Source organism: Myotis myotis, unplaced genomic scaffold, assembly GCF_014108235.1.
Source record: "Myotis myotis isolate mMyoMyo1 unplaced genomic scaffold, mMyoMyo1.p scaffold_m19_p_3, whole genome shotgun sequence".
Classification (NCBI taxonomy): domain Eukaryota; kingdom Metazoa; phylum Chordata; class Mammalia; order Chiroptera; family Vespertilionidae; genus Myotis; species Myotis myotis.
This window is the reverse complement of record NW_023416335.1, coordinates 21408343-21433213: the sequence shown is the minus strand read 5'-3', so window position 1 is coordinate 21433213 and position 24871 is coordinate 21408343. Positions and strand designations below refer to the sequence as shown.

General features: G+C 38.0%; 1 protein-coding gene across 7 annotated transcripts in view; it reads left to right on the top strand.

The window, feature by feature from the left end:
• The window catches only part of NSD3 (nuclear receptor binding SET domain protein 3), a 110644-nt gene that overhangs the window by 17724 nt on the left and 68049 nt on the right, over positions 1-24871 (top strand). For all 7 annotated transcript variants that reach the window (XM_036298740.1, XM_036298739.1, XM_036298736.1 and 4 more), the window contains 3 exons: positions 14029-14744; positions 24064-24135; positions 24582-24744. In XM_036298740.1, coding sequence (XP_036154633.1) covers positions 14073-14744; positions 24064-24135; positions 24582-24744 — 907 coding nt within the window. In that variant the 5' untranslated portion in view covers positions 14029-14072. The remainder of the gene's footprint in view (positions 1-14028; positions 14745-24063; positions 24136-24581; positions 24745-24871) is intronic.

Sequence of the window (24871 nt, the reverse complement as noted above, 5' to 3'; positions counted from 1 at the left end):
TTGATTGATTTTTATTTTTTATTTTTTAGTGTTACAGACTTTATTTTCCCCCACACTATTCAGCTACTGGCTTAATTTAATTTTTTAATTAATTGTATTGGGGGTCACATTGGTTAAAAGGACCATACAGGTTTCAGGCATAGATTTCTATGATGCAAGATCTGTATATTGCATTCTATGCCCACCACCCAAAGTCAAATCATCTTCCAACACCATATATTAGGCCCAATACCTCATATTTTCATTACTGTAGCTTTATAAGTATAAAGTTTATTTTAAGCACATTTAATGTGTGTGTTTACACCAGTAATTTTTTGAATGGATATTGTGCACTATTGTTGAGAAACATGTAACTGCTTTCTTGATTTCTTTTGGAGCATGTTTTAAAAGCTGTAATTTACATACTAGACAATTCACCCTTTATAGTATACATTTCTGTGGTTTCATCACCACAAAAAGAGATCCTATATCCATTGGCAATCACCCTCCATTTCTCTCTCCTCTAGCCCCTGGCAGCCTCTAATCTTTCTCTCTACAGATTTTCCTATCCTGAACATTTCATATAAATGGAAATATACAATATGTAGCCTTTTGTGAGAACATTCTTATTTAAATTGAGTAAAATTGGTAGATTAACAGGGCATTCTATAGGAATATTACTGTGTCTTTTAGAAAGTATGACAAAATACTGTGCCTTAAAAGGAGGAAGAAGAGTAAATACCACCAGTATTTATTTCTGCTTTGCTTTTATTGTTTAAGCATCGAATCTATATTTTATTGAAGAGAATGGTCAATTTTATGCTTTTGCTTAGTTCCTCAGTGAGCAAATGTCTTGTAGCAAATCCTGTTGTAGAAGAGTATCTTCTAATGATACCTTTTGGGTTTATTGTATATAGACAGAGTGAGAGCACTTTGATTTGGATGCATGCTGTTAGTGATTATACTAAAGTGGCATGAATTGCTTTATGTCTTGTGGATAAGTGAGTACAATCATGTGAAAATATAAAGGGAATATATTCTGTCCTGAATAATTTTTAAAACAAGCAGATTTTCCACTTTAATGTAGAAATTAGTCAGTAGCTTAGAGTCCTTTTTAAAAGGCTACCTCGGAAAGTACCTTTAAGTCAAGATACCCACCCAGATAAGGTTTACTAATACAGAACATTTACTTAACATACTAAAATACTGTAAGCCCTTTGTCATTTGGAGAACTGATATTTTATTTCAGTGAAAGTGCTGAAAATAGCTCAGAAAAGAAAATGTTTCTCCCTAAATCATAGCATTAATCTTCCAAAGAGCCTCAACCAGAATGTAAACCACTTTAAAAGATTCAAAAGTTTGACAAGCAGCCTTATTGAACCTTATAATTTTGAATCCTCAAATTTTCATTTAAAAAGTAACAAGGCCCAACCAGTGTTACTTAGTGGTTGAGCGTTTACCTGTGAACCAGGGCACACTGGGGGGGCGTTCAGGAGGCAGCCAATCAATGATATTCTCTCTCTCTCTCTCTCTCTCTCTCTCTCTCTCTCTCTCTCTCTCTCTCTCTCTCTTCCTCTCTGAAATGAATAAAAAAATATTTTTAGAAAAGTAATGAGGAAACTAAAAATTTGTTAAGTACCTCTAGAGTTAATATCATTACACAATGGTCTCAAAGTCTCAGAAGTCCAAGCATTTGTATTACTATGGGAATTTAACAAATTTGGGGGAAGAAAATGCTCAAATTTTATTCAGAAATAATTAGCTTCTATACCTTGGTTAAAACTTTTATGGATAATTGTAACTAGCAACTGTATAGCACTTGGATGCTATTAAAAGTGCTTTCTTTTGTTTGTGGATAAAATAGTAAATATTGTAATCTAATATGTTTTTGTCCCCTCAAAGGATAAGATCATCTGAAGACAGATGGAACAACTGCTTACATTTGTAATGTTGTTTGTATTTCTTTGACAAAGATTTCCAAGCAGGATTCTTTTTGTTTCAAAGATTGACAAAGTGTTGTGTCGTAGTCACTGTAACCAAATTCAGTTATTGCTCTTTGTCTGTAGCAGAGGTAGATTAGATACTATCAATTCTAGCTGCTTTTAGTGATTAAAAGGTAAACATTGTTGTTCATTTCCTTTTTGGTACTCTATAGGTGTGGTCAAGTTCTTAGAACCAAGTGGTTGATTTTCTTTTTCCATAACCCCCACCCTTACCCACAATTATTTTTGTTGTTGTTAAAATGTAGAAAGGCTTGTTCTGGAAGAATATTGATTTTTTTTTAGTGTAATTTGCATCCTGTTCATACTTAATAGCAGTTTGTGTTTGCTGATTTTTAAATGTGTGTGTTTGGACTCTAAAAATATTCATCTCGTGTGTGTGTGTGTGTGTGTGTGTGTGTGTGTGTGTGTGTGTGTGTGTGTTACTGTGCTTTGAGTCAGCTCCAATTCCTGGCGACCCTATGAATGAGCGATGTCCAGTGTTCTGTCCTGAACAGCTTTGCTCAGCTCTGGTAGACTCACGCCTATGGCTACTCTTATGGAGTCAATCCATCTCAAATTTGGCCTTCCTCTTTTCCTGCTGCCTTCTGTATTTTGTGTGCTTTTTTAAATAACAGGGTATCTTGATTAACTCCCACCCACCAACCCTCCCCCATCTTCCCTCCGAGATTCCACACTGTGTTCCCTGCTTCCATGTCTCTGGATCCATTCCGTTCATCAGTTTATTTTGTTACTTAGATTCCACATATGAGTGAGATTATGTGATACTTGTGTTTCTCTGACTGACATTTAACTTAGCATAGTATTTTCCAGGTCTCTCCATGCTATCTCAAAGGGTAAGAGACACTTCTTTTTTGCTGTTGCATAGTATTCCATGGTATGAATGTACCACAGCTTTTTTTATTCACTCATCTACTGATGGGCACTTGGGCTGTTTCCAGATCTTAGTTATTGTAAATTGTGCTGCTGTGAACATAGGGGTGCATACATTCTTTCTGATTGGTGTTTTGGTTTTCTTAGGATATAGTCCTAGAAGTGGGATCACTGGGCCAAATGGCAGTTCTATATTTAATTTTTTAAGGAAACTCCATACTGTTTTCCATAATGGCTGCACCAGTCTGCATTCCCACCAGCAGCATACTAGGGTTCCCTTTTCTCCACATCCTCTCCAGCACTTACTTGGTCATTTGTTGATATGTTGATGGTAGCAGGGCTCTATCATCCTCCCCTTCCCCCTCCCCCTCCCCCTCCCCCTCCCCCTCCCCCTCCCCCTCCTCCTCCGTTGTTATTACATTACTAACAATTAAATGATTTTTAAATTTTGAAAGCCAAATGTGCAATACAGATTACTCTGATCATATAATCAGATTAAAATGTGAGTAGAACAAAGAACCAAAAAGAAAGGAGTCTGTTTTAAAACCCCTGGCATGTGGGGATTTTAGCATTCTTCCTATAGGTTAAGCATTGTTTTCACATTTTTACTTTATAGAGCCTCTGGTTTCACTCTTGATAACCTGTGTATTGAAAATAGTGGACCATATTTTAAAAGAAATTAACCCTGGCTAGTGTGGCTCAGTTGATTGGGTATCATTCCATGCACTGAAAGATTACTGGTTTGATTCTCCCATCAGGGTACATGCCTGGGTTTCAGGCTCCATCCCTTGGGGACATGCAGTAGGCAGCTGATTGATGTTTTGCTATTATATTGATGTTTCTCTCTCCCTCTCACTTCCTCACTCTCTAAGGGAAAAAAAATTTAATTCCCCTCTCTACTTTTTTTCTGTGTAGTTTTTTGGGGAAAAATAATAAAATGAAAATATCCCTTGATGCTGTCATCAAGAAGTCTTCATATTCAGCCTTGGCCAGTGTGGCTCAGTTGGTTGAGCATCATCCTGTGCACAGAAAGGTCACCGGTTAGATTCCTGGTCAGGGCACATACTGGGGGTGTGGGTTCAATCCGAGGTTGGAGTGCATGCGAGAGGCAACTGGTCAATGTTTCTCACCTCTCCCCCGCCCCCGCCACTTCTCCCTTTACTGCTCCCTCTCCTTCCCTTTCCTCCCTCTCTAAAAAAATCAATAAATATTTTTTAAAAAGAAATCTTCATATTCAGTAATTAAATATGATTCATGACTGAAGTTTTAAGGAGGCTTATTTGTGTATGTATTAAATTATCTTTCTTTTTCAAAAAATATATTTTATTGATTTTTTTACAGAGAGGAAGGGAAAGGGATAGTTAGAAACATCGATCAGCTGCCTCCTGCACACCCCCTACTGGGGATGTGCCCGCAAGCAAAGTACATGCCCTTGACTGGAATTGAACCTGGGACCTTTGAGTCTGTAGGCCAACTCTCTATCCACTGAGCCAAACCAGTCAGGGCTTAAATTATTTTCAATATTAGAGGCCTGGTGCACGAAATTCATGCACAGGTAGGGTCCCTAGGCCTGGCCAGCAATCAGGGCCGATGGGGGCCTTCCTTGGTTTTGCGCCGCCCCCTGGTGGTCAGCGCATGTCATAACAAGCGATCAAACTCTGGGTTGAACTCCCAAGGGGACACTTTGCATATTAACCTTTTATATATATAGATAGGATCTGATTTTGAAATGGTAAGTGATCATTCAGTTAGAAATCAGTACATTAATATATTTGATAGCTTTATCTTGTAATACCTCAAAGAATGTATACTTAAAGGTGCCTTTGTATACTGAATTTATTTAGACTTTTTGCTTTAAAACAAAATGACCCTCTAATTTTTCAACAGTATGTGTCTTAAAATTTTGTTTTTAAATGTTTTGCCATGGAAATCTTCAAACAGTAAAAATGCCAGGTTTTCAAGAACCAGCATAGCTGGTACATTACTGCAGATTGTGTGCATGCATTCTTTTCTTGTTACTATAGAAACATACAGACTGTGGATTTATCATAAACCATGAGAATTGTTCCTTCCAACAGTTCACAAAAAGAAACATCTGGATCCCTTGTTTATTCTGGGGTAAAAGAAGACCACCCTTTTTTTCTGAATTATGGAAATCACATATCTCTTGGGGATTTTTATTGGGTTAATTAGACTCTCTGGAAATTTATTTGACTTCATATCAGTCTCTTGGTGTTTTAAGCCTTGAAGGGAAAGTTAGCCAAGAACTAAGGAGAATCTCAGTCATTAGTGGCGAGGTAAGCAGTCAGATTTTGCCAAGGATAGTACCTGCATAGGAGGCTGTAATTGCATTTATATTATCTCGCATTCTCCACGGAAAAATCCTCAACAACTCTTTAAAGCATTTCATTTATATGTAATAACTCCCTTAAGTTTACATAGTTCAGTTTAAAAGATTAAGCCTCTCCTCTGAGCATTGGCTTTGGGTTCTTGGAGCACATGGATGAAAAAATTACTTCCTGCTCTTAAGAAAAACCACATAAACAGGTTGTTTCATGATTAATTCTAAGAGGCCTGCATAGTATATCTTAGAAACACAGAGGGAAGTTACTCAGACTAGCCTACAGCTTAAGTTACTACTTGGAGATGACTTGTTGAGCTCAAAAGTTGGTTAAAGGTCAAGCCAAAAAATGTGTAAAGGGGCATATTAGGCATCAGGCATAACATTAGTGAAGGCACAGTGGTACAGAATCATAGTGGGTGTAGTAATTCTCAGAAATTTGACATTACTAGTGTACAGAAGTGACATTAGGTTGGAGAGGTTGGTAGAGACCTTGCTTGGAGGGTGTGCTCTGTAAGCCAAGGTGCTTCAACTTTTTCTAGGAGTCATTGAGGAATTTTAATAAGTGTTGTGGTTGCATTTATAAGTTAAGTAACCTAGGAATGTATTTAAGGGATAGATAGGTCTGAAAACAGAAGTAGGCATATGACATCTTAGAATGATTGTTATTTCCAAAAGCTTGAATAATGGTACCAACATGAGGAATTTTGATGTATAATCTATATATATAAAAAGCCAGAGACCATAATGCCATCACAACCATAACAACCTAATGACTAGTCGCTATGACATCCACTGTGGCCAGCGAACCAGCCTGATTCAGGCCGGATTACCCCCAACACCCCGATCAGGTCGGCCAGGTTCCGATCAATGGGTGGCAGTGGTGGGGCAGTACTGGGGTCTGGTGAGTAGGACGAAGGCAGACCACTTGGTCCCTCCCCCCATCCTGCAGGCTCCAACTGATCAGGGGATGGCTAGTGGGGGAACCGGGGTGAGTGGCATGGCAACGACTGGTGAGCGGGTGGAAGGCAGACCTCTTGGTCCCTCCTCCCAGCCCTCAGGCTCCAATTGATCTGTGGCGGCAGCGGGGTGGAACATGGCCCTGATCACAAGCTAGGTCTAGGGACCCTAACTGCACACAATTTTGTGCGCTGGGCCTCTAGTAAAATAGAAAGTTTTCTCTTATTGAGAAACACTGGTGTTAAGGATAGAAAAATAAGTATATACAGTATAGCATGTAACTCTGTAAGATAGAATCCAGCAATATGTATGGTCTACCAGAGAATTGTTCATTTTGAGATTTTTTTAAACTGACTTAAACTATACATTTTAACATATCATGAATAGTTGATACTTATAGTCTCAAGTTGAATCACGTGACATGCTTCCTTTTTTTAAAACTCTGTGTCTGAGATAGATTTCACTTAAGAATTCTATAAACTTTCCTCTTAGACTACCCTCATGAATAAGTTGGTAAATAAATCAGAGCCTTAAATCTTTAGTTGATAATTTTCAACTTTTTTTCTTTTAAAACTATTTATAGACAGCTTAAACAAAATTAAGAAAAAAGTATTTGTTGATTTATTTTTCTTTAAAAAAACTAGAAACTGGTCTAAGGAAGAATTTGCCATAAATTGTTTGCCTGTGGTGGGATCATTTACTTGGAAGACTAGTATCATTATGGTATTTCCCACCAAATTGTTAACTCTTGAGCATGCCTGAAGTATAAAGTGTGAATATTTTTGTTTTTGTTGCTATTTACTTTACATACTTATGGATTGTAGGAAATTAGCTTACTTAACAAGCCAGTGCTGTGGAACAGAGTGCTTGTGTTTGAATCCTCCATTTACAAGATGTGTGCCTATGGGCAAGTTACTTAATTATGCTGGCCTTCACTTTTCATTTGTAAAATGGGGGTAGTAACAGTATTTCCTCAAAGGGATGGTATGAGGAGTTAAATAATATAACCAATATGAAGCAGTTAGGATGGTATTGACACATAATAAGTCCTCAAATGTTAGCTATTATTATTATTATTACTACTAGAGGCACGGTGCACAAAAATTTGTGCACTTGAGGGGGGGGTCCCCTCAGCCTGGCCTGTGCCCTCTCGCAGTCTGGGACCCCTCGGGGGATGTCCACCTGCTGGCTTAGGCCCGCTCCCCGGGGGGATTGGGCCTAAACTGGCAGTCAGACATCCCTCTGGCAGCCTGGGAGCCCTCGGGGGTTGTCCACTTGCCAGCGGGGAGCAGGCCTAAGCTGCAGTCGGACATCCTTAGTGTGGCTGAGTAGGCGTGAGAGGCTCCTACCACCACTGCTGTACTGGCAGCGATCAGCCTGGCTTATGGCTGAGCAGAGCTCCCCCTGTGGGAGCGCAGTGACCACCAGGGGGCAGCTCCTGCATTGAGCGTCTGCCCCCTGGTGGTCAGTGTGTGTCATAGTGACCAGTCGTTCTGCTGTCAGGGTCAGTTTGCATATTACCCTTTTATTATATAGGATAGAGGCCTGGTGCATGGGTGGGGGCCGGCTGGTTTGCCCTGAAGGGTGTCCCAGATCAGGGTGGGGTTCCCGCTGGGGTGCCTGGCCAGTGTGGGTGAGGGGCTGACAGCTGTTTGCTGGCTGGCCACAGCCCCTTCAGGGTGGGGGTCCCCGCTGGGGTGCCTGGCCAGCCTGGGTGAGGAGCTGATGGCTGTTTGCAGGCTGGCCACGGCCCCCAGCCACCTAAGCTGCCAGTGGAGGCTGGCTGGAAGCAGGTATCTGGTATTTATTTATCTTCTATAATTGAAACTTTGTTGCTTTGAGCGGAGGCCACAGCCAGCCAGGGCAGGTGGGAAGCTTGGCTTCCTCCCTTGCTGGGGCAACCAAGCCTCCTGCTTGCTCCAGCTCCATGGCTGCCGGCCGCCATTTTGGTTGGGTTAATTTTCATATAGTCGCTCTGATTGGCTGGTGGGCGTGCCTTGGGTTGTAGTAGAGGTGCGGTCAATTTGCATGTTTCTCTTTCATTAGATTAGATTATTACTACTATTTTAGTAATATAAAAAATTAAAATATATCACCTTTATCAGGGATTTATCGAGGACATAGGTGAGAATATTTGGTGGCCTGTACTGAGTAGTTTTAAAATTAGTGGGTTAAAAACACCTAACTTCCACATCCTACCTGTCTTTCATGGTCAGACTGCCTCCTTTCCTAGTGAACATTGTTCTTCTCAAATGTCTTTTATAATTATAATGGTCACACAGTTTAATTCTTAGTTACCTTCTGTTCTACAGGTACACTGTTATTTTGAGTCTTGACCATAAAATCATATCTGGTCTATTATACTATTTTAAAACAACTTTAGGTGAAAGTTCAAGTTTTTCACAAGCTCTTCTGCCCAGCATTGCACTCCAATGATACTAGCCAATTGATATTGAGCTCTAGCTATACTCCAGGCAATGTCCTAAGTACTGCTCATGGATTAACTCTTAATTCTTAACAACACAAGGTAAACAGAAAATTGTAAGTATCTACAGTTTCTTGATAAGGAAACTGAGATTTAGGGAGATTAAGTTGCCTAAATTAAAGCCTTGGATCTGGTTTTTTAATCTGGCAGTTTGATTCTGAGCCTATGCTCACTAAAGAGCCCCCCTACTTCTATAAGGTCTTAACTTTGATGTCAGTCAGTACGTCTGGTCTTTGGAGACTGGCTCCCAGGCTCCTGTAATTATAAAAATCATTGTAAAGGATTTTAGTTATAGTCCTAAAATAGCTTTTTAAAAAATGATCAAAACTGCTTTCTTGATTGCATTATTGTATTATTTGGATAAATAATATGAAAATGTGTGTGTCTATTAATGCTTGAACTTTCTAGAAAATATACTGTGGACTTTTTGGCTTAATTGGTCAGAATATGGTGTCAAGATTTAATGCAGGCTTCACCACTTTACCTTAGTCAAATTATTGATTTTCCCAACATTTTACTTTTCACATTTTCAAACTTTTAAGAAAGTTAAAAAGAATATTACAGTTCACACTTGGATTAGCCAGTTGTTAACATTATGCCTTCCTTCTATGTATATGTACTTTTAAATCTTAAACCATTTGAAAGTTGTGGATCCCATGACACTTTAAATATTTCAGCATGGCTCTCCTAAGAATAAGGACATTCTCTTATATAAACAAAATACTATTATTGTCATACCCTTGAAAATTAATAGCTCCATTGTTTAATAGCCAGTCCATATTTAAAATTATCAGTTTTCTCCAAAATATGTATATTTTATCTGTGGGTGTGTGTTTAAATCCAGGATTTAATCAAAGTCTGTGCACTGAATTGGGTTGTCTAAATCTTGTCTTTTAAAATCTAGAATACTCTTTCTTTCCACCTGTGGTTTCTGAAGAGCTCAGGCCAGTTGTCTGAGAGTATTTTTACCTTTTGGGTTTGTCTGATTGTTTCCTCATTTTGAGATTCAGTTTACCTCTGTATAATTTGGGAGGTTAATCTGGAAGCTGATCTATATGACAGGAATGAGAACCAAAAACATAGGTTGCATCTTGTCACATGTCAATAGTTAACTTGCCTTCAAGTTGGAAGTTGGAAAAACTTTTGAATTCCACCGGTATAGTTGCCCCATGTGTATTTACAGAACTTTAGAGCATATCTCTGTGTCTGTGAGCTATACATTTTTGCCAAGGGTCAAATTAGCGTAATGTTTCAATTTTAAACTATATATAAAGAAATAATTTTTAATATCAGCATTATCGGTATTTATGCTGGTTAGGATCACAGACTGCAACCAGACTGCCTTGATCGAGGCCCATTTCTGTCATTTAAGAACTAGTGTTGCGCATTTAAGCAAGTCATTTAACCTCTCTGTTCTCTATTTCCCCATCTATAATGGAACTAAATACTAATATCTACCTGAAGGTTGTTGGGAGAATTAAATGTCGTATTGTATGTAAAGCATATAGAATGGTTCCTGGCATATACTAAGCATGATTTAAGTGTTGGTGATGGTTATTATAGAGTAGTTATTTTGGCAGTGACTAAGGACTAAAGTACGTGAACAAAAGAAATGAATCCTCTCAGAACGTATAACTGAATGCCACCTATTTTACAGAGGTGTTATGAAAATTAAATGAGATAATGTATAAAGCGCTTGTCCCAGAGTAGCTGCTAAAAAAAATGACCTTGCTCTCTGATACCTCTACCCCTGTTCCACTATAGAGCAGTATGGGCAGTTTGATTTCTTGTTTGCTTGTATACATTTGTTTAAAATTTTAGAAACTTCTAAAAACTTTTGCTTTCCCATTTGCTGACAGAATAAACAGCAGTTGTTTAATTGGATACACCTTTAAAAGTGTATTGTCAGATCCCCCACCCCGTTTGCTTTTTGGGTTACATACCTTATTATGGTAAATCCTGCTAGAACCAAGATGGTAGACATTGTTATTATTATTTCATTGTTTTTTTAGAGAGAGAGATGAGGGAGGGAGGGTGGGAGGGAGGAAAAAAGGAAGGAAAATTGGTGACCCGACTAGGGATCAAACCTGCAACCTGGGTGTGTGCCCTGACCAGGAATCGAACCTGCCACCTTTTGGTGTACAGGATAACACTCCAACCAACTGAGCCACACTGGCCAGGGCAAGATGGTAGACATGATTAATCAGTCACAGAGTTGAACTGAGCTGTAGCGTCAGAATCCTTCTTCATAGTATCTCAGGTATCTATAATCAGTTCATAAGACTTCATGCAGTAGTGAAGTCCTCTGCTTTAGAGCTTTCTAGAAGAAATGTTTATGGAATTATCAAAATAATATCTGACTCTGTTAATCCTAGGTCTCAAGATGTGAGCTCATCAAACCTTATGAAAAAGCAGTGTAGTCTTAGAGCATTTCCTAACAGATGATTTTCTATATTATAACATTCTTACATAATACGGTCATCTTTAGACATCTTCTAGATGGGGTACAATAATTTTAAGAATATAATTAATGACTATAATGTAAAGATTATAGTGCAATAACTTGAAAAAGAGCGTGCATCAGAATCAGCTGGAATGTAGTCTTAAAAATACTCTTGCTCTAGCCTTGGCTGTTGTGACTCAGTTGGTTGGGCTTCATCCCATGCAACAAAAGGTCACTGGCTCAATTCCCAGTCAGGGCACATACCCAGGTTAGGTTGTAGGTTCCACTCCCGGTAGGGGTGCTTATGGGAGGCAACTGATTGATGTCTTTTTCCTTCTTCCTTTTCTTCTGCCTCTCCCTTTCCCTTCCTCTCTAAGAAAAAAATCAATAAAAACATATTAAAAAAATGCTCATGCTCTAGGCCTCATCCCAGATTTATTGAATCGTATTTATCAGTAGATAGACCTTGACATATGCATTTTGTAAAAGTATCCCAGATGATTCTGCTATTTATACTATTGGTTAAAAACAACTAGATACTGACAAGAGTCTAGAGTAGGGGTGGGCAAACTTTTTGACTCGAGGGCCACAATGGGTTCTTAAACTGGACCGGAGGGCCGGAACAAAAGCATGGATGGAGTGTTTGTGTGAACTAATATAAATTCAAAGTAAACATCATTACATAAAAGGGTACGGTCTTTTTTTTCAATAGTTTTATTCATTTCAAGCGGGCCGTAGTTTGCCCACGGCTGGTCTAGAGAATCAGATATCTTCACACACTATTGGTATGAATGTAAATTGCTGTAGTGCAAACTATAGAATATTTTTGCAGTCTCTCAAAATTTCAAATCTGTATGATGGGAATACATATGTGCACAAATATGCAGTTTTAAGAAAGTTTCCTGTAGACCTGTTTATAATCTCAAACAATTGTGAATAGTTAAATGATTGTCAGTACACAAATGGTTAAATACATTATGGTAGATAACACAGTTTACTTTAAAGCAGCGGTTCTCAACCTGTGGGTCGCAACCCCTTTGGCGGTCGAACAACCCTTTCACAGGGGTCACTTAAGACCATTCTGCATATCAGATATTTACATTACGATTCATAACAGTAGCAACATTACAGTTATGAAGTATCAACGAAAATAATTTTATGGTTGGGTCACAACTGTATTTAAAGGGCCAGAAGGTTGAGAACCACTGCTTTAAAGAATGAAGTATGCATGAAATTTATACATGCTGATGTAGAAAGATATATAGGATATATTGAGCTGAACAAGCAAGTCACAGAATAAACCTTGTTTTTTTAGAAAAAGATATTTTTACTGATTTCAGAGAGGAAGGGAGAGGGAGAAAGATAAAAACATCAATGATGAGAGAGAATCATTGATTGGCTGCCTCCTGCATGCTTCCTACTGGGGATTGAGCCTGCAACCCCAGGCATGTGTCCTTGACGGGAATTGAACCCTGGACCCTTCAGTCCACAGGCCGATGCTCTATCCATTGAGCCAAACCAGCTTGGGCCTAAACCCCATTTTTAAAATTTTATATGTAAACTAGAGGCCCGGTGCACAGGCGGGGTCCAGCCAGCCTGCCCCGATCAGGCTGAGCTGGCTGTGGGGAGGAGACGTGGGAGGTTGGCTGGCCCCCGATCCAGGTGGGGGGCCTCTGGTCGAACTCCCAGTCAAACTCCTGGTCGAGAGGACAATTTGCATATTAGCCTTTTATTATATAGTATGTATGAAGAAATATTTGGAAGAATACCCAGCAAGGTGTTTACAGTAGTTTTTCATGACATAGAATAATGGGGATGATGAAGGAGAGCAATAGGCATTTATACTTTTGTATTTAAAACTAGGGGCCCAGTGCACGAATTCGTGAACCTTGAACTGTGGGCTGCGAAGCTGCCATGGGCACAGGGGTGGGTCTCAGCCCATCCTCCACACCCCTGCCTGGCCCCTCTCTGCCAGCAGCCCCGCTCCTGCTGCCGCCATGACAATGCCGGCCCTGCTCTCACCTGCTGACAGTGCAGAGTGATTGGGATCGGTGCCAGGCCCGAGAAGCAGGTGTGAGCAGGGTTGTTGCCAGCAACGGATGTGAGAGGCGGTTGCCGGCCCCGATCTCCCCTCAGGAGCAGAGGGAGGTGGAGAAGCCCTCGGATGATCAAGGCTGGCAACTGCTGCTTGCAACCACTGATGGCACTGGCAGCAGGTGCAAGCTGGGCCTGCACCAGAAGTAGGTGAGAGCACCGGGTGGGACCACGGCACATGGGAACAAAGAATTTTCAGAGGCTCGCCCCGATGATAGTGACCAGCGCCCTGCCTTGGTCTGGAGCCCCCGTTCACCTGTTCCACCATCCTGCCGTAGCCGACGCCTGCCATGTTCCACGTGCACCCCCTGGTGGTCAACACGGGTCATAGAGACCGGTTGTTTGGTTGTTCTGCTGTTTGGTCTATTTGCATATTAGGGTTTTATATATATATATATATATGTACGTATGTACTTGCAATAAGATTTTAGTCTTTTTGTAATGACAAAAGAACCACTGGACAGAACATGAGTGATTTAAAGGAAGCTTTGAGGGACCTAATTTATATGTGTCTGAACTGCTTATATTGCAAATACCAGGTTTAACATTAGAATTATGATCTCTAACTTGGAAAACAGAAAGCTATCTTGCATGTTTACAAAGAGAATAAAAATTGTACTAAAATTATTTTGAAAGTAATTGAGATTTTTTAAGCATATAAGACTTTAAGATAAAAATGTATTTGTGTTGTGTTACAATTATATTGGCTACCTGTTTTAAAAATATTTAGTGTTTCTGCATATCTGGATATCAAAATTGGGTTCAGAATATTTTAGTTTATTACTTTTTCAATTGATTAGCTTTTAGCTTGTGAGGATATTAATACCTTTTAATTTCCCCTTTAAAACTTTAGGCCCGATGAGAAAAAGGGAAAGTTAAGGATGCTGGAGCAGAACAATGGATTTCTCTTTCTCTTTCATGCAAGGGATCATGGGAAACACAATTCAGCAACCACCTCAACTTATTGACTCCGTCAACATCCGTCAGGAGGATGCCTTTGATAACAGCAGTGACATTGTTGAAGATGGTGGCCATACACCATATGAAGCTACCTTGCAGCAAGGCTTTCAGTATGCACCTACAACAGAAGATCTTCCTCCACTCACAAATGGCTATCCACCATCAATCAGCATGTATGAAACTCAAACCAAATACCAGTCTTATAATCAGTATCCCAATGGATCAGCCAATGGCTTTGGTGCAGTTAGAAACTTTAGCCCCACTGACTATTACCATTCAGAAATTCCAAACACAAGACCACATGAAATTCTGGAAAAACCTTCTCCTCCACAGCTACCACCTCCTTCGGTACCACAAACTGTGATTCCAAAGAAGACTGGCTCACCTGAAATTAAACTGAAAATAACCAAAACTATCCAGAATGGCAGGGAATTGTTTGAGTCTTCCCTCTGTGGAGACCTTTTAAATGAAGTACAGGCAAGTGAGCACACAAAGTCAAAGCATGAAAGCAGAAAAGAAAAGAGGAAAAAAAGCAACAAACATGACTCATCTAGATCTGAAGAGCGCAAGTCACACAAAATCCCCAAATTAGAACCAGAGGAACAAAATGTAAGTTGAAACATCTTTTTGAAAAATTCTGTAATGTTTCACATTTACTGGAGATCCTAGAGCTATGTTTCAGTGTTTATCTCTTTAAATGTAAATATTTCTGTTAACTTCTTTCTTCTAATCTCTAATAAGGAGCTTAGGCTAATACAATAAGTGCTGAGAAAATATTTGTTGAATAAATGAATGGACATCATTAGAGTGAAACAATATTATAACATGTGGCACTAAGAACTTGCTTTTTATGTTTCTTTGTCTAATACCTTTATTTTTATTTGCTTCTAATAAATTTGTTTCTGAAAATGAAGAGTAAAGGCAAAGAGAAGATGTTTGTTTATATGTTTTTTAGACCAACTTTTGCCAGTAGATCCTAGATTCCTAGATTTAGCACTCCCTACTATTGTGTTTGCTACAAAATAACCTAAAGCAATAAAGGACCTCTTTTTATTAAAATCAGAGTTTGTTTTTGTATATATTGATTAAAACTCCAGCCACAGTTTTTAGAAGGGTTATCCTTCTTAGGTAACTTAAGGTGTATGCTTGCTTTTCAGTTGATAGGTTTAAAGCAGAATTTAGGTAAAGCCCATACGTTGCATCTGGTAGATATGTTTCTTAGGACTTCTTAAATCAACAGGTTCCCCTCACTGCTTTTTTTCTTACAATGTATTTATTAAAGAAATGGGGTATTTCTCCTTCAGAGGGTTTCATATTCCGGATTTTGTTGATTGCGTCCCAATGGCATCATTACCAAGTTCTGTCCCTATATTTCTTGTAAACTGGTAGTTAGGTCTAGAGACTCACTCTCGTTTAAGTTTTTGGTTCATATTTATTCACACTTTTTGTTTTAGTAATCAGTGTCACACGACAGTGGAAAGAACCATGGTAACACCTAATCTTGTGATCCCTCATGTGGGTTGGGCACCTTCAGGCATGATTTTTTTTTATATACATTATTTTTTAGCCACATCCTCCCATCCCTTCCCTTTTGACAACCCATCAGCTTGTTCTCTCTATATATGGGTCTATTTCTGCTTTGTTTTGTTTATACATTTATTTTGGTGGTGGTGTGTGTGTTTTTTTAAATATATTTATTGATTTTTTACAGAGAGGAAGGGAGAGGGATAGAGAGTTAGAAACATTGATGAGAGAGAAACATCGATCAGCTGCCTCCTGCACGCCCCCCCTCCCCCCCACTGGGGATGTGCCTGCAACCAAGGTACATGCCCTTGACCGGAATCGAACCTGGGACCCTTGAGTCCGCAGGCCGACGCTCTATCCACTGAGACAAACCAGTTAGGGCTGGTGTTTTTTATAGTCTACATATATGTGAGACTAGAGGCCCAGTGCACCAAATTTGTGCAAGGGCTCAGCCCTCGCAGCCACGGCGGCTGCTACCTCAGCCCTTGCAGCCCCGGCTTCGTCCGGATGGTCGTCCAGAAGGTCGTTCGGCTGTCCAGTCTAATTAGCATATTACACTTTTATTATTATAGATTATGTGGTATGTCTTTCTCTGTCTGACTTATTCCACTTAGCGTAATACCCTCTGGGTCCATCTATGTTGTCACAAATGGCAAGATTTCATTCTTTTTTATTACTGAATAATATTTCAGTGAGTGTGTGTGTGTGTGTGTGTACCACATCTTCATTCATCTTTGATGGACATCTATCTAGATTGCTTTCATATATTGGCTATTACTAGTAATGCTATAGTGAACTTAGGGGTGCATATATCTTTCCAAATTAGTGTATTTGTTTTCTTCAGATAAATGCTGGGAAATGGAATTGCAGGATTGTATGGCAGTTCCATTTTTAATTTTTTGAGGAATCTCCATACTGTTTTTCATAATGGCTACACTAATGTACAATCCCACCAACAGTACACCCAGGTTCCCTTTTCTCCTCATCTTCTCCAGCACTTGTTGTTTATTGGTTTATTGATTTATTTATGACTAGAGGCCTGATGCACCAAATTCGTACACTCAAATTTGTGCACTAGGGGGTGGTGTCCCTCAGCCCAGCCTGCAACCTCTCCAATCTGGGACCCCACGGGGGATCTCTGACTGCCGGTTTAGGCCCAATCCCTATAGTTTTCTTATTTACTTAACAGATATCCATTGAGTACCTACTCTGTGCTAGGCACTTAGAATTAAAAGTAGGGCAATGAATGAAAAGTAAAGATGCCTGCTTTTTGTGTGCTTCTATTCTAGTGTGTACATATGTAAGTTCAGATGAAGAAAATAAAACCAGGTAATGAGATAAAGAGTAATCAGGGACACTAGCTATTATGGTGTCTTAGTTTTGTAAGAACTGTAAAATGAAGGGTTTGGAACTAAATAGTTTCTTAAATGCCTTTCGATTTCTTCTATTGTTTATTAAATGCCCCACACAGAACTTACCTCACATAGTATCTTATATTGACAATTAAGTAAATGAATAAACAAAAGAAGTTAACTTTTTGCACTCCAGATACATTCACTGTAGCATTTCTTCCCTAGATCTGAAATGAAAATATATGTGATGCACTGTGACCTTTGGGAATCACGAAAATGCACAAAACTGAATTTGGTTTTAGCTCAGTTCCTAAGAACTGTCTTGCTGGCTCCATCTTGCTTTTGCTCTAGAGAATCTGGCAAGTAGAAGAATGTCCAATTTTATTTAATAGGCTAGATTTTTTCCCTTTATTGATAAAATGACTTAAAATATTTATCAAAATAGAAATAGGGCTGGATGCAATTAGAGGCAGGATAAGACAGGCTATTTTTCATATCTACTTTTTGCTTTATTGGAATCTAGGAAAAATTCAGTGCAGTGATATTTCTAGTAATCACTCTGCAATGAGATTTTAAAGCCAATTCTGTCTTTGTTGGATATCCGTTATGCTTTATATCACTTAAAACTTCAGTTAACTATCATATCCAGGCATTAGAAAGGCTAGATATAATTTAAGAGTTATGGTTATTTTCTTTTTTAGTAAATCATGTGAAACATAAATTAATATTTCATTATTTAGGATTATATAATATCTTCAAGTAAGGGAATGTCAATTTGTAGATACAGCTGTAGAAACTGGCATTGATTGCATTAAATATTAACAAGGCCATTGCCTGAAAGTTGAGTGTTTGGGGGGGGGGGGGGGAATGTAGATTTTTTTCTTATTTCTCTCCCTCTCCTCACTATCCTCTCTTTTCCTTCTCCTTTTCTTCCTCGCCCATCCTTTTCTTCCTCCCCCATTCTTCTCTTTCTCCCCTCCTTCCTATCTTTTCCTTCAAAGAAATGAAAAGCTAAGTTCTTGTAAGTTGAATTTTGATTAATTAAAATTTTATCACAAGTGGAGGGCAGTTAGAATCTTAAGAAGTGGATGCCAGCCCTGACCGGTTTGGCTCAGTGGATAGAGCATCGGCCTGTGGACTGAAGGGTCCCAGGTTTGATTCCGGTCAAGGGCATGCATGTACCTTGGTTGCAGGCACATCTCCAGTAGAGGGTGTGCAGGAGGCAGCTGATTGATGTTTCTCTCTCATCGATGTTTCTAATTCTCTATCCCTCTCCCTTCCTCTCTGTAAACAAACAATAAAATATATATATATATATATATATATATATATATATATATATATATATAGAAAGAAAGAAAGAAAGAAAGAAAGAAAGAAAGAAAGAAAGAAAGAAAGAAAGAAAGAAAGAAAGGAAAGAAGGAAGGAAGGAAGGAAGGAAGGAAGGAAGGAAGGAAGGAAGGAAGGAAGGAAGGAAGGAAAAGAAGCAGCAGCAGCCCTGGCTAGTTTGGCTCAGTGGATAGAGCGTTGGCCTGCGGACTGAGGGGTCCTAGGTTCGATTCCGGCCAAGGGCACATACCTGGATTGCAGGCTTGCTCCCCAGTGGGGGGCGTGCAGGAGGCAGCCAATCAGTGATTCTCTCTTACCATTGATGTTTCTATCTCTTTCTCCCTCTCCTTTCCTCTCTAAAATCAAGAAAATAAATTTTTTTTGAAAAAAAGAAGTGGGTGCCATAAAAATTGTACTTTATTCTGACAGTAGAACTTTAAAGCTAGAGCTCCCAAGGCTCGCTCTTGCTTGTTGTTGGTATCATGCTTTTGCTAAGCTCTATAGATAGCTACTGATGCGCACAAATTAATGTTTTGTAAACTTATGTTTTTTAATGGCATTTCCTTAACTAGAACATCTGTTTTTGCTTCATTCAGGACAGTTTTAAAAAATGTTTTAGTTTTTGACACCTTTGTGCCTCTGGTTGTCACTAGGGGTCCAAACCTTGGGTGTTTAGCATTATAAAGGGCTTAGGAGTGAAAGCGAAGCCCCAGTAAAAGTGCTGACTCCACTGGACAGTTCCCTTCCCCCAGTACCTTAGGGAAGCATAATGCGAACTGTGTGCCTGCAGGAAAAGTTTGGAATGTTTTTCCTCAAGCTGATATATATTCATAGGTTCTTTTTTGAGCAAACAAAATCTCACTTTAAGATTTCACTTTTTCTTTTTTATTAGTATTTGATCTACAAGTATTTCCTCCCAATTCTGAGCTGTTTGGCCTTCTAAAGAGTGGCTGTTATTTAGAACAACCTAAGTATATCTTCTCAACAATGAAAAAAAATGTCCAAACATCTAGGCAGCAGGGGACCTCAGATCACTATTGAAGTTGTATATTTTTTAAAGCTGCTTTAGCTGTTTTTACTCCCACCAAATTAGAAACATGTGGAAGTGTTTCTGCATTTCTTCCTCCTCGGCAGGTGTAATGCCTCAGGCATGTGAGTGAAGGCCCTGTTCAAACATTGGTCTTCCACCAGCACCTCTGGGCTTATCCACTAATGCTAGTCTCATTAACTTTTAGCTTGCCATTTTTACTTATAAAAAGCCAAAGAGCTGATTCAGTCCCATTAGCACTACGTTAGGGGTTATATTTAGTTTTCTAGCCTCAGAGTATTAGGTCTTAAAATTCTTAGAACCTGTTCACATGTAAAATGTTCTTTTTGTACATATTTTTTAGTTTTTAAGATTATGAACTTAAGCAGTTATTCAGAAAATTAAAAAATGGACAATTTATTTTGCCTTTAAATTTTTCTTTTCGCCTTGGCCAGTGTGGCTCAGTTGGTTGGGCGTCATCCTGTGCACCAAAAAGTTGCTGGTTCAATTCTAGGTCAGGGCACATGTGTGGGTTGCTGCTGGATCCCCAGTGGGAGGGTCTACAGAAGGCAGCCAGTCAATCTTTCTCACATCAGATGTTTCTCTCTCTCCCTCTCCCTTCCTCTCTCTCAAAATCAGTACAAATATTTTTAAAATTTTTCTTTTCACCTTAAAATATTGACATAAGTTTTTGGTTCTTTTAGATAATAGGATTTTGCTTAATGTTTTGAAAATTATTAAGGGTTTTGAATTCTGCCAAATTTGATGCATATTATTCATATTAATAAATTGCTTGGGTTTGAATAAAAGTAGTAGACCAAATTTTTAAAGAGGGGTATTTAGAATAATGTAATTTTGTTTCAGCTACTCTCTTAACATTTTTCTCCTGTTTAAGAAATTTCCTGTGATTCTTTCCTGGAATAGAGATCTTTCCATGTGGAATCAACTAAAATATGAAAAAGTGGTATATACATAAAGTCATAAATTTAGTACCAAAACGGTATTTTCTGCCCTTACTTGATTTTAATTACTCTTAAGCTTATCTATCCTTTGAACAATTAAAGAAAGTGGATTTTATTTGTTGACATTTTCTGGCTCCTTATTTTTTCTTGAATTTAAATGTTTGATTTCTGTTGACCATTTTGTCTTAAAAACTTCTCTCCTTAATTAACTTTTGTGTTACTATGCTATCTCTTGGTTTATCCTTTTACCTTTCTTTTGAGCTCATTGGAGATCTCTAAATACCACCTAGATAATTCTATTTTGCTCATGCATTAGCACATTTTCCAATTTATGTGCAGAGTATTCCTAGTATTCCTTTTCTATCATTGCAGCATCTTTATTTGACTTCTTTTTCCTTCTTTTAGTTATATGGTTTTGAAAGCTGGAATAAATCTTCTTGGTTCTCTTTCTCTCCCTTGCCATTTGTTTTCTTTTAAAATGACTGCGCAAAAAAAAAAAAAAATCAATTCTAGGAAAGTGATTTTAACAGTATTTCAAGCCAGCCTGAAGGAAACACGAATAATCTAAAACAAAACAAAAAATTAAATAAAGATAAGACATTTGAGTAATTTAAAAGTTTTGAAGGAAATTCTGTCTTTAATCCAGAAAGGGAAAAAAGCTAATGGGGTTCAGACCAGTTCTTACAATAATAAGATTCTGTTGTTTGGCAAAGATTAGTTACTCCTTACCTATCTGCCCTCAGAAAGAGTTATAGAGATTCCTTACACCCAAACATCATGAAGATTAAATGTGGGGAGGATGACTCACTTTCTTGACTACATTTTTGCTTCTTAAGTGGCCCTGTGTTCCTGCTGTAGCTTGAGAAGGAGAAACCGAGGTTAAGGTGTAAGCTACACCTGTAGACTGAAATGAAGCTACCTAATGGGCCTATGCAAATGTGAACAGTATTTCTAAACTGCTTTATTATTACACTAGTGATCAGGAAAAAATTTTTTTCTTTTGAACATAGATATTTTTTTTCCTTGCTCAGTTGAGTGTGTCCTATTATATTAGATATTTTGGGGACTACCACAAATGCATCTGATGGAGCTAATTTTGTGCCATCAACAAGTTGCTAGTACCTTCTTTCACCTGGGCCATTTCCATTATTTTTCTTAACCTCCTATTAAACATTTTGCTTCTCCTCGTCCTTCCTTCCAAAATATTCTCCATATAACTGCTAACATGATCTTTTAAAAACAAATTGGCATGTTACTTCTCTACCTAATCCTCTTCAGTGGTTTTTCACTACACGGATGATAAAACATTTGAACATGGCTTACAAGGCCCTTGTAATGTAGCCTGCATCTCTACTTTCATCTTGTATCCTCTCTCCTCTTTGGGGCAGTTAAGTCAGTTGTAATGGCCTTCTTAAAATTTCTGCCTTTGTTTTTTAACCTCAGGGACCTCACATATGCCACTTCTTTTTGGGATGGTCTTTCCCCCACTTTCTACTAGACTAACTCCTCTTCCTTTGATTTTCAGATTGTAATTTACTTTCTGACGCCTTTCCTGAGCTTTGTAAAGATACACACACCCACATCCAACTCCTTACACTGCCCTACACACCCACACACCATTGTTTTTCTTCATACATTTACATTGTATTAGTATATTGCTTGTGTTTTTGTTTGGTTAATGTCTATCCTACACAACTGTAGAGTTCTATGAGGTCAGGGATCACAATCTGTTTCACTATTGTATACCAAACTTCTAGAACAGTTCCTGGAAAGTTGTGGGCACTATTGAATGAACAATTAATACTTGGGATTGGGGATATATTAGTCTAGCTTATAATTTCCTACCAATTAAAAATCTTTCTACAATTAGCTTTATTTAATAAAACTTTGTTTTTACAACAGTGTTTTGTTTTGTTTTTGTTTTTTTATTTTATTGATTTTTTACAGAGAGGAAAGGAGAGGGATAGAGAGTTAGAAACATCGATGAGAGAAACATCAATCAGCTGCCTCCTGCACACCTCCTACTGGGGATGTGCCCACAACCAAGGTACATGCCCTTGACCAGGATCGAACCTGGGACCTTTCAGTCCGCAGGCCGACGCTCTGTCCACTGAGCCAAACCAGTTAGGGCTACAATAGTGTTTTAAATGTCTTTAATTAATTGAATGAGAATTATGAGTAGCTTCTAAAATTAGCCATATTTTTTTGCCCTGGTTAGGTGGCTCAGTTGGTTGGAGCATCGTCCCATACACCAAAAGGTTGTGGGTCCAATCCCCAGGCAGGGCAAATACAGGAAGGTCACCAGTCAATGTTTCTCTCTTACATTGATGTCTTTCTCTCACTCTCTCGCTCTCTCTTTCTCTCTCTCTCTTCTCTCTCTCTCTCTTTCTCTCTCCCTCTCTTTGTCTCTCTAAAAATCAATAAATATATCCTTGGGTGAAAATAAAAAAATAAAATTAGCTATATTTTTTAATGGAATTAAGACCTTATTTGATGGATATATTCCTCTTTCTAAGCCATCTAAACTAAATTCTGTTCTTTGACAAGTGAGAAATTTTTTTAAAATTTACATTACAAAAGTAATTTGCTTTTTTACAGAAAATGCAGATAATACAAAAGTATAGCTCTTCCCTCATGTTTTCCTAATCTTATTTCCCAAAGATAACTGCTTTTATCAATTTGGTGTACAATGTATCAGATAAAAAGTAGGAAGATGTTGGTAGACACGTAGATTACTGACATGATACACTTCTATAGTTACCATCCCTCTGCTTAGATTTTTCTCATTTTTTGTATTTCTGTAGAATAGGTTCCTAAAATATAGGAAATTAAAGAGTGTACATAATTTGAATTTTGATAGATACTTTTAAATTACCTCCCCAAGGATTGTAGAAATTCATTTTTAAGTAACAGATTTGTGGGTTTTGTTATTAGAAAAGCAACGCGATGTTTATTATTATAGACAGTTTAACAAATACAGAAACGCACACACACAAAAAGTCACATATTCCATCATGTGGTGGTATCCTTCTAGTCTTTTTTTTCTGTGCACATAAAAATTATTTTTCCAAGGTTGGAATCATACTATACAAATTGCTTTGCAATTTGCTCTTTTTAAGTAGCATTATGTTTTTATTTTCTCATGTCATATTAAAATGTATTTATATTATTTTACTGTCTAGTTATACCACAATTAATTTAACAAACTCTACATTTTGAACGTCTAGACTGTTTCTAATGCTCACTTTTACAAATAGCACTGGTGTGTATATCTTCTTTTTCTCTCTCTTCTTTTTCTCTTTATATGCTTTTTCAATATATGTTTTTAGAAGTGGATTTGCTGGGTCAGAGTCTGAAAATTTAATGCTTTTCATACATTTTTGCCAAATTGCTCTTCAGAAAAAATCCAAGCTACATCTTAGCAATTTCAGAGTGCTCATTTTTCTGCTCCCTGATAGGTTTAAAAAACAAACAAACACCAAAACAAGCAAATTAAAAAATTCAGTTTTAAAAGTAATAAAATAGATGGGAGGTATAGCTATGGCATAGAATAGAAAATGACTGTTAAGACATAGCATTAATTACTGCATAAGTTGTATTCTTACTCTTTACATTATCCAGTTAATAAGTGTCCTTTATTCTCTTTGCTATATTTAGTTTTCTTTGTGTGTGTGTGTGTATCACTATTCTTTGGTTTACCATTTTATTCTTTTCCCCTATACCTTTTCATGTAGAGACCAAATGAGAGGGTTGATCCTGTTTCTGAAAAACCCAGAGAAGAACCGGTACTAAAAGAGGAAACCTTGGTGAGTTACTTTATTGAATACTGTCTAATCAAATATGGCATAAGAAGGTGAAAATAGAATGATTAGATTACAACACATTTAACACATTATAGTCCATACTTCTTTATTTTAGAAGTTATACTGAAATAAATCTTATAACTGGTTTAAAAGGAAGATATTTTCAGTGAATTATTTTCCTTTCCAAAATTATAACCACTTTTTAATAGATTATGTGAATTCTCAAGATACCTTATAATGTGGTAATAGAAATCATCAATCCTATTTTTAATATTTGGAGTTGGGCTTATTATTTTTCTCCTCTCTTCCCTTTGTTAGTTATGGATAGCAGGTATCAGATAAAAGTATAATTGAAGGTAATTCTACACGGAGAGCATGTTAAATGTACTTTGCATAGTTTCTTCTTCAAAATTTCTCTGCTGATGTAGTTTTATGACCTTTTTCTACAGGTTCAGCCAATATTATCTTCTGTTCCAACAACAGAGGTGTCCGCTGGCATTAAGTTCCAGGTTGGCGATCTTGTTTGGTCGAAGGTGGGAACCTATCCTTGGTGGCCTTGTATGGTTTCAAGCGATCCCCAGCTTGAGGTTCATACCAAAATTAACACAAGAGGTAAGAAATGGTATAAATAGATATTAAGTAAAAGGTTGGAAAGGAAAAAGTGAATCTTAAATGTTGTATTTAAATGTAAGAATATACACATGACATATGATCTGACATCAAAATATGCACATCTACA